The sequence below is a fragment of the Salmo salar genome, chromosome 24 (assembly GCF_965601325.2).
Source record: "Salmo salar chromosome 24, fSalSal1, whole genome shotgun sequence".
NCBI classification, from domain to species: domain Eukaryota; kingdom Metazoa; phylum Chordata; class Actinopteri; order Salmoniformes; family Salmonidae; genus Salmo; species Salmo salar.
In genome coordinates, this window is record NC_138314.1 from 3,986,575 (window position 1) to 4,006,785 (window position 20,211).

General features: G+C 43.1%; 1 protein-coding gene across 1 annotated transcript in view; it reads left to right on the forward strand.

Annotated features, from left to right (window-relative positions):
- The window catches only part of ksr2 (kinase suppressor of ras 2), a 37,409-nt gene extending 20,430 nt beyond the window's left edge, over positions 1 to 16,979 (forward strand). The window contains exons 5-8 of the mRNA XM_082968786.1: positions 4,760 to 4,893; positions 11,393 to 11,527; positions 14,066 to 14,195; positions 16,833 to 16,979. Coding sequence (XP_082824912.1) covers positions 4,760 to 4,893; positions 11,393 to 11,527; positions 14,066 to 14,195; positions 16,833 to 16,979 — 546 coding nt within the window. The remainder of the gene's footprint in view (positions 1 to 4,759; positions 4,894 to 11,392; positions 11,528 to 14,065; positions 14,196 to 16,832) is intronic.
- The last annotated feature ends 3,232 nt before the right edge of the window (positions 16,980 to 20,211 follow it).

The following is a 20,211-nucleotide window of genomic DNA, read 5'->3' on the forward strand; positions in this document are numbered from 1 at the left end:
CAAATGTTATTAGTCACATGCGCCGAATACAACCTTACAGTGAAATGCTAACTTATAAGCCCCTAACCAACAATGCAGTTTAAAAAAATACCAATAAGAATAAGAAATAAAAGTAACAAGTAATTAAAGAGCAGCAGTAAAATAACATTAGCGAGACTATACACAGGGGGGTACCGATACAGAGTCAATGTTCAGGGGCACCGGTTAGTTGAGGTAATATGTACATGTAGATTGAGTTATTAAAGTGACTATGCATAGATGATAACAACAGAGAGTAGCAGCGGTGTAAAAGGGGGGGGGGGGGGTGCAATGCAAATTGTCTGGGTAGCCATTTCATTAGATGTTCAGGAGGTCTTATGGCTTGGAGGTAGAAGCTGTATAGAAGCCACTTGGACCTAGACTTGGCGCAGAGAGAACAGTCTATGACTAGGGTGGCTGGAGTCTGACAATTTTTAGGGCCTTCCTCTGACACCGCCTGGTGTAGAGGTCCTGGATGGCAGGAAGCTTGGCCCCAGTGATGTACTGGGCCATTCGCACTGCCCTCTGTAGTGCCCTGCGGTCGGAGGCCGAGCAGTTGCCATACCAGGCAGTGATGCAACAAGTTAGGATGCACTCAATGGTGCAGTTGTAGAACCATTAGAGGTTCTGAGGACCCATGCCAAATCTTTTCAGTCTCCTGAAAGGGAATAGGTTTTGTCGTGCCCTCTTCACGACTGTCTTGGTGTGCTTGGACCATGTTAGTTTGTTGGTGATGTGAACACCAATGAACTTGAAGCTCTCAACCTGCTCCACTGCAGCCCCATCAATGAGAATGGGGGTGTGCTCGGTCCTCTTTTTCCTGTAGTCCACAATCATCTCCTTTGTCTTGTTGTCCTGGCACCACACTGCCAGGTCTCTGACCTGCTCCCTATAGGCTGTCCCATCGTTGTCGGTGATCAGGCCTACCACAGTCATTTAGGCAGGTTACCTTAGTGTCATCACTAAGGATCTGTTAGGGTGGTATGCAAATTGGATTGGGTCTAGGGTTTCTGGGATAATGGTGTTGATGTGAGCCATGATCAGCCTTTCAAAGCACTTCATGACTACAGACGTGAGTGCTACGGGTCGGTAGTCATTTAGGCAGGTTACCTTAGTGTTCTTGGGCACAGGGACTATGGTGGTCTGCTTAAAACATGTTGGTATTACAGACTCGGACAGAGAGAGGTTGAAAATGTCAGTGAAGACACTTGCCAGTTGGTCAGTGCATGCTCGCAGTACACGTCCTGGTAATCCGTCTGGCCCTGCTGCCTTGTGAATGTTGACCTGTTTAAAGGACTTAATCACATCGGCTGCGGAAAGCGTGATCACGCAGTCTTCTGGGAACAGCTGGTGCTCTCATGCATGTTTCAGTGTTATTTTCCTTGAAGCGAACATAGAAGTAGTTTAGCTCATCTGGTAGGCTCGTGTCACTGGGCAGCTCTCGGCTGTGCTTCCCTTTGTAGTCTGTAATGGTTTGCAAGCCCTGCCACATCCGACGAGCGTCAGAGCCAGTGTAGTACAATTTGATCTTAGTCCTGTATTGACGCTTTGCCTGTTTGATGGTTCGTCGGAGGGCATAGCGGGATTTCTTATAAGCTTCTGGGTTAGAATCCTGCTCCTTAAAAGCGGCAGCTCTAGCCTTTAGCTCAGTGCAGATGTTGCCTGTAATCCATGGCTTCTGGTTAGGGTTTGTACGAATGGTCACTGTGGGGATGATGTCATCAATGGACTTATTGATGAAGCCAATGACTGATGTGGTGTACTCCTCAATGCCATCGGAGGAATCCCGGAACATATTCCAGTCTGTGCTAGCAAAACAGTCTTGTAGCTTAGCATCTGCTTCATCTGACCACTTTTTTATTGATCGAGTCACTTGTGCTTCCTGCTTTAATTTTTGCTTGTAATCAGGAATCAGGAGGATAGAATTATGGTCAGATTTACCAAGTGGAGGGCAAGGGAGAGCTTTGTATGCGTCTCTGTGTGTGGAGTAAAGGTGGTCCAGAGTTTTTTTCCACTGGTTGCACATTTAACATGCTGATAGAAATTTGGTAAAATGGATTTAAGTTTCCCTGCAGGAAAGTCCCTGGCTACTAGGAGTGCCGCCTCTGGATGAGCGTTTTCTTGTTTGCTTATGGCGGAATACAGCTCATTCAATGCTGTCTTAGTGCCAGCCTCTGACTGTGGTGGTATGTAAACAGCTACGAAAAATACAGATGAAAACTCTCTAGGTAGATAGTGTGGTCTACAGCTTATCATGAGATACTCTACCTCAGGTGAGCAATAGCTCGAGAGTTCCTTAGATATCATGCACCAGCTGTTATTTACAAAAATACATAGTCCGCCGCCCCTTGTCTTACCAGACGCCACTGTTCTGTCCTGCCGGTACAGTGTATAACCAGCCAGCTGTATGTTGATAGTGTCGTCGTTCAGCCTCAACTCCATGAAGCATAAGATATTACAGTTTTGAAGGTCCCGTTGGTAGTTTAATCCTGTGCGTAGGTCATCGATTTTATTCTCCAATGATTGCTCGTTTGCTTGCAGAATGGAAGGAAGTGGGGGTTTATTATATCGCCTACAAATTCTCAGAAGGCAGCCCGCCTTCTAGCCCCTTTTTCTCCGCCTCCTCTTCATACAAATCACAGGGATCTGGGCCTGTTCCCGCGAAAGCAGTATATTGTTCGCGTCAGGCTCGTCAGACTCGTTAAAGGAAAAAAAGGATTCTGCCAGTCCGTGGTGAGTAATCGCAGTCCTGATGTCCAGAAGTTATTTTCGGTCAAAAGAGACAGTAGGGGCAACATTATGTAAAAAAAAAAGTTACAAACAACGCAAATAAACAAACCAAAAAAAACATTCGGTTGGGGATGCGTAAAACGTCTGCTTTCTTCTCCGGCGCCATTGGTCTTTCCTGAGCATGTCTGTGTCAACCAGGGAAAATGAATCCATAGTGCCTTTGCGTGGTAGGCTAGGGCACGTATCATCAAACTTCTCATCAGGTCTTGCTTGACTGATACCCAGCCCAATGTTTGTTATCTTATCTCTGAAATATGCTACAAACTCATCACCTTTAGATGGGGAAGAAAGTTCACATAGGTTTGCGGGGGTAAGATTTATCAGGCCATCAATGGTCGAGAAGAGCACACTCGAATTGTTCTAATTATTAGTGATCAAGTTAGAAAAATTAGCCCGTCTGGCATTTATAATTGCATTGTTATATATGCCAAGTTGCTTTCTCAGAATATCGTAATGGACCTGCAACTTTTACTTTTCCTCTTCCGCTCTGCCTTTCTGCAGTTTCTCTTTAATGTATTAGTTTCCTCACTCATCCAATGGGCTCTCTGTTTGGATGTGGCCCTTTTCAACTTTATTGGAGCTATGGCATCAATGGTTGCCCTTAATTTGCTATTAAAGTTATCAACTAAATCATCACAAGAGGAAGGCAGAATAGGTGATACACTCAATAGAATCTGTAGCAACTTCAGAGGTATGATAGTGTTTCTTAATGATGTGTTCAGTATTACCCTGTGCTATGGGCAACAAGGTAGTAAAAAATACACAGTGGTGATTAGATAAAGCAACATAAACAATAGAGGATATGTCAATAGAAAGCCCTTTGATAATAATCAGGTCCAGAGCATGGCCGCGGTTATGGGTGGGCCCAGTAACATGTTGGATAAAGTCCATAGAGCTCAAAATATTCAGAAATTCAATGGCCTTGGAGTCAGTCTCTCTGTCAACATGAATATTAAAATCATCCAACACAATGATTTTATCATAGTTCTCAAGGACAATAGACAATAGTTCAGAGAAATCAGTAAAGAAAGTATGGCAGTGCTTTGGTGGCCTATACAAGGTTATGGCCAAGACTGGTGGCTGACATTTAAACAGTATAGCATGATGCTCAAAAGACCCAAAGTCGCCAAATGAAATGTCCTTACAGCTGAGAGCGCTAGTAGTAATAGAGGCTGTCCCCCCACCATTTTCCCTTTTCTGATAGAGTATGAAAAGCTGTAGTCCGGGGGGGAGGCTTCGAAAAAAGCGACACTACAGTCTGAAGACAGCCATGTTTCCGTGAGAAACATGCAATCAACTTTGCGCTTAGTAATGAGGTCATTCACAAGAAAGATTTTACTATTGATTGCTCTAACATTTAAACGTGTCTGGGGCATCTGCCTAGAGGTAACCAACTGAATAACAACCAAATGATTAACATCTCCAATCTATCAGAATGGTAGGAGATGACAGTTTGTATAAACTCATTAGAAGGCGGAGTTAAAGGAACATACATTAGATTACTTACAATAACCATAGTTAAGACATGGTGTGTATGTGAGACATCCAGCTAACTTGACACAACTGTGGGAAGCATTGGAGTCAACATGGGCCGGCATCCCTGTGGAACGCTTTCGACACCTTGTAGAGTCCGCGACTAATTGAGGCTGTTCTGAGGGCAAAATGGGGGCAGTGGTGCAACTAAATGTTAGGAAGGTGTTTCTAATGATTGGTATACTCAGTGTATATGGTTTATAGGTAACATCATGAATAGTGTTTCAACGTTATCTGTAGCACAGCATGGTCAATACATGTCATGGAGACTGTGGTTGGAATGAGATCAATCAAGCAACTTCAGTTTATTGTGACATTGGTCACAAAATGCTTTACAGTGACTCTACCTAGACTCCTATGAGTTATATTGTTTGTGTTTGTTTGTTTGTTTATTTGTTTGTGTTTGTATTGTTTTAAGGGGATGGGCTATCTCCACGCCAAGGGGATCCTACACAAGGATATGAAGTCCAAGAATGTCTTCTACGACAATGGCAAAGTGGTCATTACCGACTTCGGACTTTTCACCATATCTGGGGTTCTGCAAGCTGGCAGGTGCGTAGTTATTGTTGTACTCAATTTATTTATTTTTGGGGTTCAACTAAGGTCTCCCTCAGAAAAGTAATTATTTATCTGAAGGGACTTCCTGGTAAAAAAAAGGATACATAGAAAACAAAAATTAAACATCAGTGCTAAACCACACAGGGAGGTGCATCGTTAGTAACCCCTACTGTTCTGACAGTTATTATATTGCAGTGATGATTATACTCTTCATTGGCTCATTGGTCAGTATTAACCAGAAAATTATATGGATTGGTGCTAATCTCTTTTGAATTTTTTCTCCCTGAGAGTGATTCAAGTCTATCTTGGCTGCTACTGCTGTGCTGAAATGACTGCTCACTGACATATCTTCTCCATGAAATGCCAACAGCCACAACTTTCACACAGCAAGGAATACTAATCCAACGTAGACATACAACTATATAAGCAGCAAGGAAATGTAATAAATCTTAGATCTAGAAATGGAGCAACTCAACAGGTGATCAACGTGTTGTGTGTGTGTGCGTGTGTCTGTGTGTGTGCATGCTTTTGTGTGTGTGTGTGTGGGTGTTTTGTTCTCTATGCAGTACGTTTATGTGTCTATAGATTTTGATTGACATGTATGTTGAGATAACTGCTATAATTGACTGGATCTGATTTGTCATAATGGATTTTTGTATTTATTTGCGACATCAATTAAAAATATCTAGCAGTAGGTGTGAGATGCTTTCCAACTAATGAATATGAGAGGAATACACATGCTTTGTACTACTAATTATTATAATCAAAAAATATGTTGATTATATAACTGACTTGCATAGTGTGTTTTCAACAAGTTCCCACAACACAGTTTAACCCTGGGGTTGCGGAGGAGTGCATTGCATCACCATGGATGGAAGAGTATAGGTGATGAACAATAGCTGTTTATGTAAAATGAAGATGGATGGTTTCATAATGGCATTCTTATCAGCTCATTAAAACCATTAGCCTCTTTCAAACTAGATGCTGAGGAGTTGCTGTAGACAGACAGTTATGCAATGCATTGAAATGATGCAACATGCACCTAGATCTTATCCTGTCTATTGTTCGTTCCCAGTGTAGCTAGCTCCCATTTTAGGTTTGCTGTGAAATCAATACTTCGTATAGTGAACATCTCCCACGACTAGACACAAGCAGAGAGCCATAGAGCATTGTGTTTATGGACAAAGGCAGACTAAGAATTCTAAAGATTCTAAAATAACATTTAAAGATTCAAGATTTGTAAAGACTTTGTGAATCCCTCTGCTCATTGTGTTAGGATGGTTTTCAGGAACTGTTGGTACCGCAATGCAGAACAAAGAGAAAACCTGGAGATGGTTGTTTTAGTATTTCCTCTTGTGCTAGTTGACTTGCAGTGTACAGTCGTGGCCAAAAGTTTTGAGAATGACACAAATATTAATTTTCACAAAGTCTGCTGCCTCAGTTTGTATGATGGCAATTTGCATATACTCCAGAATGTTGTGAAGAGTGATCAGATGAATTGCAATGAATTGCAAAGTCCCTCTTTGCCATGCAAATGAACTGAATCCCCAAAAAACCTTTCCACTGCATTTCAGCCATGCCACAAAAGGACCAGCTGACATCGTGTCAGTGATTCTCTCGTTAACACAGGTGTGAGTGTTGACGAGGACAAGGCTGGAGATCACTCTGTCATGCTGATTGAGTTCGAATAACAGACTGGAAGCTTCAAAGGAAGGGTGGTGCTTGGAATCATTGTTCTTCCTCTGTGAACCATGGTTACCTGCAAGGAAACATGTGCCGTCATCATTGCTTTGCACAAAAATGGCTTCACAGGCAAGGATATTGCTGCCAGTAAGATTGCACCTAAATCAACCATTTATCGGATCATCAAGAACTTCAAGGAGAGCGGTTCAATTGTTGTGAAGAAGGCTTCAGGGCGCCCAAGAAAGACCAGCAAGTGCCAGGACCGTCTCCTAAAGTTGATTTAGCTGCGGGGTCGGGGAACCACCAGTACAGAGCTTGCTCAGGAATGGCAGCAGGCAGGTGTGAGTGCATCTGCACGCACAGTAAGGTGAAGAATTTTGGAGGATGGCCTGGTGTCAAGAAGGGCAGCAAAGAAGCCACTTCTCTCCAGGAAAACATCAGGGACAGACTAATATTCTGCAAAAGGTACAGGGATTGGACTGCTGAGGACTGGGGTAAAGTCATTTTCTCTGATGAATCCCCTTTCCGATTGTTTGGGGCATCCGGAAAAAAGCTTGTCCGGAGAAGACAACGTGAGCGCTACTATCAGTCCTGTGTCATGCCAACAGTAAAGCATCCTGAGACCATTCATTTCTGGGGTTGCTTCTCAGCCAAGGGAGTGGGCTCACTCACAATTTTGCCTAAGAACACAGCGATGAATAAAGAATGGTACCAACACATCCTCCGAGAGCAACTTCTACCAACCATCCAGGAACAGTTTGGTAACGAACAACGCCTTTTCCAGCATGATGGAGCACCTTGCCATAAGGCAAAAGTGATAACTAAGTGGCTTGGGGAACAAAACATTGATATTTTGGGTCCATGGCCAGGAAACTCCCCAGACCTTAATCCCATTGAGAACTTGTGGTCAATCCTCAAGAGGCGGGTGGACAAACAAAACCCCACAGGTTCTGACAAACTCCAAGCATTGATGCAAGAATGGGCTGCCATCAGTCAGGATGTGGCCCAGAAGTGAATTGACAGCGTGCCAGGGCGGATTGCAGAGGTCTTGAAAAAGAAGGGTCAACGCTGCAAATATTGACTCTTTGCATCAACTTCATGTAATTGTCAATAAAAGCCTACGACACTTATGAAATGCTTGTAAGTATACTTCAGTATTCAATAGTAACATCTAACAAAAATATTTAAAGACACTGAAGCAGCAAACTTTCTGGAAATTAATATTTGTGTCATTCTCAAAGCTTTTGGCCACGACTGTAGAATGTTTTCAATAGCCTCTATGAAATCACTGCCTGCTAATGCTCACAATGGCCACAATAGGGACTACAGTTTTTCCGGTTATCGTTTGACGTTCTTGGCATATCTCAGTTGATAAAGAAAGCAAAAAAACATGTTTTTGTTGCTGTTTTTAGATGGTACACCACCCGATGGTACACCCGATGGTACACCCGCCACCTGGCTTCTTACTGCACACTCATTGGACCTTTTGTATTGTCATAAATACCCAGAACCCTCTCCTTTCAAAGTTAAATACATTTCTGAGAACAGATATCTTGGTGTGACGTGGGTAGCGTCACTCGAGCCTCAGTCAGTTCCGCGACTTGTTTGTGTTGTTGTTTATTTATTTATTTCTGCCTAAATGTTTTAATTGGACAGAATGACAAGACAAGCATTTATCGACCGCCCCACTCTGAGCAGGAACATTATGTTCAATTCAATTCAATGAACTTCATCATCTGAATAACATGGCTGTTTGCCATAGCACAGGAGGGGAGAGCATTGAGAAGCTGTACAAACAATCATGCCCCTGAATATTATCCTGCATACACTGAGTGTATAAAACATTAGGAACACTTTCCTAATATTGAGTTGCACTCCTTTTTGCCCTCAGAACAGCCTCAATTCGTCGGGGCATGGACTCTACAAGGTGTCGAAAGCGTTGCACAGGGATGCTGGCCCATGTTGACTCCAATAGTTCCCACAGTTGTGTAAAGTTGGCTGGATGTCCTTTGGGTGGTGGACCATTCTTGATACACATGGGAACTGTTGAGCATGAAAAACCCAGCAGCGTACACAAAACGGTGCGCCTGGCACCTACTACCATACCCCATTCAAAGGCACTTAAATCTCTTGCCTTGCACATTCACCGTCTGAATGGCATACATACAGTGCATTCAGAAAGTATTCAGACCCCTTGACTTTTTCCACATTTTGTTATGTTACACCGGTATTCTATAAAATTGATTAAATTACATTTTTTACTCATCAATCTACACACAATAAATACCCCATAATGACAAAGTGAGAATATATATTTTTTTTCTAAATGTATTAAAAATAAAAGCTGAAATACCTCATTTACATAAGTATTCAGACCCTTTGCTATGAGACTCAAACTTGAGCTCAGGTGCATCCTGTTTCCATTGATCATTCTTGAGATGTTTCTACAACTTGATTGGAGTCCACCTAATTGATTTGACATTATTTGGAAAGGCACACACCCATATATATAAGGTCCCACAGTTGACAATGCATGTCAGAGCAAAAAACATAGCCATGAGGTTGAAGGAATTGTCCGTAGAGCTCAGAGACAGGATTGTGTCGAGGCACAGATCTGGGGAACGGTACCAAAACATTTCTGCAGCATTGAAGGTCCCCAAGAACACAGTGGCCTCCATCATTTTTAAATGGAAGAAGTTTGGAAGAACCAAGACTCTTCCTAGATCTGGCCGCCCAGCAAAACTGAGCAATCAGGGGAGAAGGGCCTTGGCCAGGGAGGTGACCAAGAACCCAATGTTCACTCTGATAGAGCTCCAGAGTTCCTCTGTGGAGATGGGAGAACCTTCCTGCAGCACTCCACCAATCAGGAGTTTATGGTAGAGTGGCCAGACGGAAGCCCAACTGGAGTGTGCCAAAAGGCACCTAGAGGATTCTCAGATCATGAGAAACAAGATTCTCTGGTCTGATTTAACCAAGATTTAACTCTGTGGCCTGAGTGCCAAGCGACACATCTGGAGGAAACCTGGCACCATACCTGGCGATATGACGATATATATCGTGTGACGATAGAAAAACATCTATCGTTTCATATTATGCTGTATCTTTTATTTCGTTGTGTCGCAAATCACGCACCTTATGTCAATGTTTTTTGTCAATTGGATAACGCTTTGTGTTCTTCCACATGTGCCGTGGCAGCATCATGCTGTGGGGATGTTTTTCAGTGGCAGGGACTGGGAGACTAGTCAGGATTGAGGGAAAGATTAACTGAGCAAAGTACAGAGATATCCTTGATGAAAACCTGCCCCAGAGTGTCCAGGACCTCAGAATGGAGCGAAGGTTCACCTTCCAACAGGACAACGGCCCTAAGTACACAACCAAAACAACGCAGGAGTGGCTTCGGGATAAGTATCTAAATGTCCTTGAGTGGCCCAGCCAGAGCCCCGACTTGAACCTGAACATCTCTGGAGAGACCTGAAAATAGCTGTGCAGCAACGCTACCCATCCAACCTGACAGCGCTTGAGAGGATCTGCAGAGAAGAATGGGAGAAACTCCCCAAATACAGGTGTGCCAAGCTTGTAGCGTCATACCCAAGAAGACTTGATGCTGTAGTCGCTGCCAAAGGTGCTTCAACAAAGTACTGAGTAAAGGGTCAGAATACTAATGTATTTTCTAAAACCCTGTTTTTGCTTTGTCATTATGAGGTAATGTGTGTAGATTGATGAGGGGGAAAAAATTATTTAATACATTTTAGAATAAGGATGTAACGTAACAAAATGTGGAAAAAGTCAAGGGGTTTGAATACTTTCTGATTGCACTGTACACAATCCATGTCTCAATTGTCTCAAGGCTTAACAATCCTTCTTGAACCTGTCTCCTCCCATTCATCTACACTGATTGAAGTGGATTTAACAAGTGACATCAATAAAGGATCATAGCTTCACCTGGATTCACCTGGTCAGCCTATGTCATGGAAAGAGCAAGTGTTCATAATGTTTTGTACACTCAGTGTATATCTCCATTATAGAATAGAGAACAGAATATAATAGATAGAGTTAGAATAGAATAGAATAGACATTAGAGTTAAAATATTATCAGATTCAGTTGGGAGTTAAATTAAACCATCGGCTTTATGACACAACGGATTGTTAACTGTCATCATGACAATACTGTTACTATGAATACTCATGGGCTAGACTGGACAGATACAGTACCATTGGATGGACATACCCACACCAGTTCCCTACTGTGCTGTGTTAGAGAGCTGGCAGTGTGCCTGTCTATCTGAGTGAGCGCTCAGGATGCATTTTGAAGTAGTTGTGAATGTCATAATGATAGAGGGAGAGAGACAGCAAGAGGGAGGGAGAGAGAAAGAGAAAGAGGAGGGAGATAGGCAGTTTGGAACATAGTGGAGACAGTGGAGAGACTGACTGAGTCATCAGGAATTAGAATTTCTAATGGGGTTTGATTGCATCCAGGATTTTTCAGTCAGGGTTCGTTTGGACTAACGGGTGAGGAAGGAAAGGACAGATTCAACCTTGAGACAAAATGCTGCTTTAATTCCATTCGATGTTTCCCGGTGTCTGAATGAACTATAAGCAGTTATTCTGTATTTAGACCAAAATGACATGGCACAAAAATGTAACACAAAAATGTTTCAACATTTGACCTCAACTTCTGTGGAGGGATGAAATGTGGAAATCCTGAACAATTAGAAAAGGAAAATGGCCGTCCTAAACGTTGAGATAAATATGAAAAATCACCACACACCACATCACAGAATTCAGACTGTGTCCTGTCTCTTGTCTGTAGCCGTAGAGAGGACAAACTGAGAATCCCCAGTGGATGGCTTTGTCACCTGGCTCCTGAAATAGTCTCTCAGCTCTCCCCTGAAACAGAGGAGGACAAGCTGCCTTTCTCCAAACAGTCAGATGTCTTTGCTTTCGGGTGAGTACAGCTACATCTCAAATGGCACACAATTCCCTATTTACAATACTACTCTTGACCAGGGCCCATAGCTCTTCTCTTTGTTCTGAGGAGTGTTTTAGGGGCCTCTTTACTCTGATGGTTTTTCCAGAGTCTCTGCCTTGTTTTCCTTGGATTTGCAAGCCTGATTTTATTGAATTGAATTCAATTGAATCAACTTTATCCCACAAGGGCAAATTGGATTTGACACCAGCAAGACACATACTATGATGTTTTTTGGTTTTGTTTTTTTTAGGTCCTAATCCATCTCCTGGCCCCTCCCTGGATTTTGTGTTAAATTCTCTACAACAAAGCTTTCTTAGTGTCCAACAAGCTTTCTCTACCCTTAACCTTGTTCTGAACACCTCCAAAACAAAGGTCACGTGGTTTGGTAAGAAAAATGCCCCTCTCCCCACAGGTGTGATTACTACCTCTGAGGGTTTAGAGCTTGAGGTAGTCACCTCATACAAGTACTGAGTATGGCAAGACGGTACACTGTCCTTCTCTCAGCACATATCAAAGCTGCAGGCTAAAGTTAAATCTAGACTTGGTTTCCTCTATCGTAATCGCTCCTCTTTCACCCCAGCTGAAAACTAACCCTGATTCAGATGACCATCCTACCCATGCTAGATTACGGAGACATAATTTATAGATCGGCCGGTAAGGGTGCCTTCAAGAGGCTAGATGTTCTTTACCATTCGGCCATCAGATTTGCCACCAATGTTCCTTATAAGACACATCACGGCACTCTATACTCTTCTGTAAACTGGTCATCTCTGTATACCCGTCGCAAGACCCACTGTTTGATGCTTATTTATAAAACCCTCCCAGGAGTCTTTCCTCCCCCTATCTGAGATATCTACTGCAGCCCTCATCCTCCACATACAACGCCAGTCACATTCTGTTAAAGGTCCCCAAAGCACACACATTCCTGGGTCGCTTCTCTTTTCAGTTCGCTGCTGCTAGCGACTGGAACGAACTGCAACAAACACTCAAACTGGACAGTTTTATCTCAATCTCTTCATTCAAAGACTCAATCATGGACACTCTTACTGACAGTTGTGGCTGCTTTGCGTGATGTATTGTTGTCTCTACCTTCTTGCCCTTTGTGCTGTTGTCTGTGCCCAATAATATTTGTACCATGTTTTGTACTGCTACCATGTTTTGTTGCTACCATGTTGTTGTCATGTGGTGTTGCTACCATGCTGTGTTGTCATGTGTTGCTGCCTTGCTATGTTGATGTCTTAGGTCTCTCTTTATGTAGTGTTGTGTTGTCTCTCTTGTTGTGATGTGTGTTTTGTCCTATATTTAATATATATTTATTTTTTAAATCCCAGTCCCCGTCCACACAGGAGGCCTTTTGCCTTTTGGTAGGCCACCATTGTAAATAAGAATTTGTTCTTAACTGACTTGCCTAGTTATATAAAGTTAAATAAAAATAAATAAAATAAATAAATAAAAATCCATCTTCCCTCCCAAATCATGTATGGAATGGTTATAATAACCAAGCCCAGGAGTCTTTCCAGGAACAACTCTGGTATCCTAGTTATAACACTCCATGCTCCAGGTCTGCCTTTCCATTTATGTTTTTTTAATCTTCTGTGATCGTCACAGATGCATTTGCGTGGCTGGACCCTGCTCTGTTGACTCCTAACACAATTGCATTTTCAGATGCCCTCCCATATGGTGGGACTGTCACTGAATCAGTCTGAGGGGGACGGATGCAGCATTCACACACGCTGGATGGGTCCCAAATGGCACCCAATTCCCTATATAGACCAGAGCCCTATGGGAATAAAGGGAATAGGGTGCCATTTGGGATGCATCCACTGTCCAGCTGGTCTGTTGGTGCCTTAGTGTTACCTAGAGGTGACCCCTGAAGCTGTTTTACATATTCAACAATCCTCCATGTGTTTTTCTGTCTTGGCCGAATGCTATTTTTATGCTACTCAAACCTGGTCGTTGACATGGCAGTGGCAATAATGCCTGCTCATAATGCTAAGAGAGGATGCTGTGACGATGTTGATGACGTATGATTACGTGTTAGTGGACTGTTTATCAGATCATTTAGATCTAAAAGGTTTGATATAAAGTTAGTACCTCAGCATTAAAGGGTTGTTTCTTTAAAAAAGGCAATACTTGTGGTCTGTCTGTCAGACTCATTGTGGGGGCTTCTGGAGCTTTTAAATGGATTCAGACAACCACAACAGACATACAGTATAGAAATCCAGGTTTAGATATTCAACTTGGTGTGATACTCCTTGTGTGTGAACATCTGTTGTTGTATTTGTTTTCATAATGTCAACATTATAGGAAAATATTACATGCATACATCCAATCTCTCTGAGCAGGTGCTGGATATATTTTTTTTTAAAGAGACGCGGCACCCCACATGGTATGCTACCATGTGGATTTATCTGTGACAAAGTTAAATGCACAATGCCATCATTTCCATTTTGTAAACCATGGGATATTTCATACATCCGCTCCAACTGATTCCCCCCTGTACTATCCCTGCAGCACTATCTGGTATGAGTTGCATGCACGTGAGTGGCCTTACAAGAACCAGCCAGCAGAGGTTATCATCTGGCAGGTGGGCAGTGGGATGAAGCCCAACCTCACACAGATCGGCATGGGCAAAGAGATATCGGTGAGTGTTCCTCATATACAGTAAACTGGTTGTACCACACTTCAGGTAGAAGTTGCTCACTAGTTGTAGGTGTACATATTGTATGTCTATGGGCAAAGATCGCTGAGGGGTGTTCTTCGTAATACTGCACTGTTGACTGTTTTTCTTCACAGAGCGAAGCACCACACCTGGTTGTTTTTATGTGTGATCTGCATACTTATTTATTTGTATTTATTATGGATCCCCATAAGCTGCTGCCAATGCAGCAGCAACTCTTCCTGGGGTCCAGCAAAATGAAGGCAGTTTATAAAATAAAAAAAAACATTACAATACATTCACAGATTTAACAACACACTGTGTGCCCTCAGGCCCCTACTTCACCACTACTACATATCTACAGTACTAAATCCATGTGTATGTATAGTGCGTATGTTATTGTGTGTGTGTGTGTATGCATGTGTCTGTGTGTCACGGCTGTCGTAGGAAGAAGAGGACCAAAGTGCAGCGTGTGTGTCGTTCCACATTTTATTTATACTGTGGAAACTATGCAATACATAAATACACTGAATGAAAAAAAAAACGTGACGCAGAGATGAACACATACATAACTCAAAATTAATCACCCACAAAACCCGCGTAGAAAAACCCCTACTTAAGTATGATCTCCAATTAGAGACAACGAGGACCAGCTGCCTCTATCATCCCAAACAAACCAACATAGAAATACAAAAACTAGAACCTAACAACATATTAATAGAACACATATAATAAACCCCCCTGTCACGCCCTGACCTACTCTACCATAGAAAATAACAGCTTACCATGGTCAGGACGTGACAGTACCCCCCCCCCCCCCAAAGGTGCAGACTCCGAATGCAACTAAAAAAACAAAACAAAAATAAACAAAAGGGAGGGTAGGGAGGGTAACCAGTGTCTATGGCGGCTCTGGTGCAGTACCCAGAACCTTATCATCCAGCACATCCTCCAGTAGAGGAGGCGGCTCTGGTTCGGGGCGTAACCCCCGCTCCGCCCGCTGATCCCTCTGCTTCTGTGCCACCGGACCGTAGATCATCGCCAGAGGTTCCGGGCTGCAGGCTGCCGCTGGAAGTTCCGGGCTGCAGGCCGCCGCTGGAAGTTCCGGGCTGCAGGCCGCCGCTGGAGGTTCTGCGCTGCAGGCCGTCTCAGGAGGTTCCGGGCTGCAGGCCATCGCCGGAAGCTCCGGACTGGGAACTGTCGCCGGAAGCTCTGGACTGGGAATGCGCACTGGAGGCCTGATGCGTGGGGCTGGCACAGGTGACGCCAGACTAGTAACACGCACCTCAGGGCGAGTGCGGGGAGCAGGAACGGGACACCCCGGACTGGGCAGGCGCACTGGAGGCCTGATGCGTGGGGCTGGCCTAGGTGGCGCCAGACTGGTAACACACACCTCATGGCAAGTGCGAGGAGCAGGAACAGGACGTACCAGGCTGGATAGACTCACTGGAGGCCGGGTACGTGGGGCAGGCACAGGATATACTGGACCGTGGAGGCGCACTGGAGGTCTCGAGCGTAGAGCTGGCACAACCCGTCCTGGCTGAATGCTCAACCTAGCACGGCAAATGTGGGGCACGGGCACAGATCGCACCGGGCTGTGAATGCGCACTGGCGACACAGTGCCCATCACTGCATAACACGGTGCTTGCTTCTTCACTCGCTCCCCATGGTAAGCATGGGGAGTTGGCTCAGGTCTCCACCCTGACTCTGCCAAACTCCCTGTGTGCCTCTCGTGCTTCCGTCTTTGCCATGCTAGTTCCTCGTAACGTTGCCGTTCTGCTCTCCCTGCCTCCACCTGTTCCCATGGGAGGCGATCCCATCCAGCCTGGATCTCCTCCCACGTCCAGGATCCCTTTCCATTCAAAATGTCCTCCCTGGTCCAAAATGTCCTCCCTGGTGGGTGATTCTGTCACGGCTGTCGTAGGAAGAAGAGGACCAAAGTGCAGCGTGTGTGTCGTTCCACATTTTATTTATACTGTGGAAACTATGCAATGCATAAATACATTGAATGAAAAAAACAACAAACCGTGACGCAGAGATGAACACATACATAACTCAAAATTAATCACCCACAAAACCCAGGTAGAAAAACCCCTACTTAAGTATGATCTCCAATTAGAGACAACGAGGACCAGCTGCCTCTAATTGGAGATCATCCCAAACAAACCAACATAGAAATACAAAAACTAGAACCTAACAACGTATTAATAGAACACATAGAATAAACCCCCCTGTCACGCCCTGACCTACTCTACCATAGAAAATAACAGCTTACCATGGTCAGGACGTGACACTGTGCCAATGTTTGTGTTGCTTATTAATTCCCAGGTGTTCAGAATGAGCATCTTCATTCCTGGAATGTTCTTGGAATGAGGCTAAATTATCATGTACACCTGTCTAGGCAGTCTGGGATGTTTTTGAGTTTTCTGTTGGCTGTTGTTTAGTTATTTGTGTTTTCTGAACTACTCCACACAAGAAGTTCTCACACAGTGAAGAATACAGTTATCTGAATCTGGTGGCATTCATAAATTTGTCCAGTTACACTTGTGGCTCTTTCGCTCCAGTGTTTCCTTTGTATACCTGGGTCTCTAAAGGGGAGTCTGTTCTGTCTCTTTCTCTCTCCAGGACATCCTGCTCTTTTGCTGGGCGTTCGAGCAGGATGAAAGGCCCAGCTTCTCCAAGCTGGTGGATCTGCTGGAAAAGTTGCCAAAACGGAACCGTCGCCTTTCCCACCCAGGGCACTTCTGGAAGTCAGCTGAGTATGTCAAATGAGATAGATGCTAAACAACAACAACTTTTACTACTACAACACCTACCACTCACAAAACCACAACTCTCTTAGAGTGCACTGAATCCAAATACCAATCAATGAGTAAAACTGTCTAGACTACAGTATGTATCCTCATGGAGTGTGTGTGTGTGTGTGTGTGTGTGTGTGTGTGTGTGTGTGTGTGTGTGTGTGTGTGTGTGTGTGTGTGTGTGTGTGTGTGTGTGTGTGTGTGTGTGTGTGTGTGTGTGTGTAAGAATAGGTGCAGTTGACCAAGACCCCCTGAATCTAGACTTCTCAACATCCTCTGAAATCATATTTTTGGTTTATTGTTTAATCACATGGAATATATGTTTTATTTGATTACTCGAATGACCTGTTCAGTTTGTTTGTTAGCTTATTTATTTTGGAATGTCTTTTTCTCAATGTCATGTTTTTTTGTGTCATGAATCACTTAATTATCTATGGAAAATACATTTTTATGAACAAATGTGTGTTTTGTGTTTTCTTTTCGTTATGAAATTGTTTTTATAATGAAAGTAATTATTTTACGAATTGTGAAATTTACATTTTTAAGTCATTGTCTTGCCATTTCCCTTGTATGTCAACTGTCTCTGTCATGTGTTTGACCCTGGTTACCTCATGGCCTCTCATGTGTGAATGTCTACATGTTTGTGTTTTCTACGTTTGTCTCAAAGCTTTATCTTATAGTCATTATTTACTATTGAATGTGATCACTCCCGCCAATTGTAGGGCTGGATGATGGTACAGTACCTTGGTAGGAAACTGTTCTCCAATTAGGCCTACACTGACTGACCAGAAGTATCTCACTCTAATGTGAAAACACTGACACTTGAAATGTATGTCATTACAGTACCTACAATGAACTTGCTTAAACACCTTGGAGAATTGCTGTTACTGAGCCCATGGAGAAATAGGTGGTATAGTGGTTACTTTATTGTTTTAAAGTGGACGAGGGTAATCACAGATGTATAGCTAGCTAAGCTCACTATTTACCTCCATTAATTATGACACAATCGATTTACTTCAGGAATTCTTCAGCCCTATAATTGACAAAGCACTTTCTGAACGGACACCATGATACATTTTATTCTAGTAACATGACAGTGTCCATGACCTGGCCATTTGTATAATGACCAGGTCTGCGATATTTAAAATTTAGCTAGCTAGAGCCCAGTCAGACTGAATGATATCATTATGGATGGAAAGAAGTGTCTCAGTAAGAACTGTATAGCAACTGCTTTGGAGTCTGTACAGCCATGTCTTATATAGATGCAGATAATCCAGTCCTGTATAAAGCCATTTCTACTACACTATATTATACAGTTTCCGACAGTGTTGGAAATGCATACAAACAATTCGCTGCTGTTTTTTTGGAGTACATCTGTCTATTTTGGATTTTCTGGGATTCCGATATTGTACGTGGTCATTTATATGTGTACTGTATAAAACTTCTAAGTGCATGAAATGGACTATAAAGGATCTATTCTTGTTATTACGATAAAAAGCTGACTCCTTCAGCTTTATGGGGTGGCAGGCAGGTAGCCTAGTGGTTAGAAAATTTGGCCAGTAACCGAAAGATTGCTGGCTCGAATTCCCGAGCTGACAAGGTAAACATCTGTCGTTCTGCCCCTGAGCAAGGCAGTTAACCCACTGTTCCCCGGGCGCCGAAGACATGAATGTTGATTGTGGCAGCCCCCCGCACCTCTCTGATTCAGAGGGGTTGGGTTAAATGTGGAAGACACATTTCAGTTGTACAACTGATCACTGGATTATTTTCTGATTTACCTGTTGTAAGCATAGGGCCATCAAACGATACGTATACAACAGTTAAACTGCTGGCTTTGTAAAAAAGGAAATGTTAAAAAATGATGTTTAAGAGAATTATTGTAATATTATATTTATACATTATAATAGCCTATCATGAAGAGGAATAACAAATTGTGCTGAATTCGACAAGAATCTGACCAGAAAACGATTCAACATTTAGTGTCAAGTGTACATAACAGATTATAGACCTACAATCTTTATCATCAGTTGCTGTAAATCAATATTACGGCAGCACTTTATAAAAACTCCACGTAATAATGCATTTATAAGGAATTAATACAGAATTTATTCATAATTTATTAATCATTACTGCCACATTTGTAAATGTTATTAACCTATTTATTCACACATTTATAAACAACTTTTAAGGTATTTCAAAATGATTCATAAGATCATTCAAAATATGTTTAATATAGGTCCTTATAAGCATTTACTAATCATTAGTTGTCTTTTTTATAAATACTTAATAAACGTTTTGCATGGCTAGTGTAATTTCCATCAAAAAGATGGACATGCCATTGCTAGACATTCCAGCAGTACCTGGTGCTCCTTAAGGTCTCAAAATGTCCCTCTAGAACATATCAATGGTTAAACAATGAACCTACCAGGTACAACCCCAAATCCGTAAACACGGGCACCCTCATAGATGTCATCCTAACTAACTCGCCCTCCAAATACACCTCTGCTGTTTTCAATCAAGATCTCAGCGATCACTGCCTCATTGCCTGCATCCGTAATGGGTCTGCGACCAAACGACCACCCCTCATCACTGTCAAACGCTCTCTAAAACACTTCTGCGAGCAGGCCTTCTAATCGACCTGGCCGGGGTATCCTGGAATGACATTGACCTCATCCCGTCAGTAGATGATCCCTGGCTATTCTTTAAAAGTGCCTTCCTCACCATCTAAAATAAGCATGCCCCATTCAAAAAATGTAGAACTAGGAATAGATATAGTCCTTGGTTCACTCCAGACCTGTCTGCCCTTGACCAGCACAAAAACATCCTGTGGCGTTCTGCATTAGCATCGAATAGCCCCCGTGATATGCAACTTTTCAGGGAAGTTAGGAACCAATATACACAAGCAGTTAGGAAAGCTAAGGCTAGCTTTTTCAAACAGAAATTTGCATCCTGTAGTACTAACTCTAAAAAGTTCTGGGACACTGTAAAGTCCATGGAGAATAAGAGCACCTCCTCCCAGCTGCCCACTGCTCTGAGGTTAGGAAACACTGTTACCACCGATAAATCCACCATAATTGAGAATTTCAATAAGCATTTCTCTACGGCTGGCCATGCTTTCCACCTGGCTACCCCTACCCCGGTCAACTGCCCGGCATCCTCCACAGCAACCCGCCAAAGCCCCCACCATTTCTCCTTCACCCAAATCC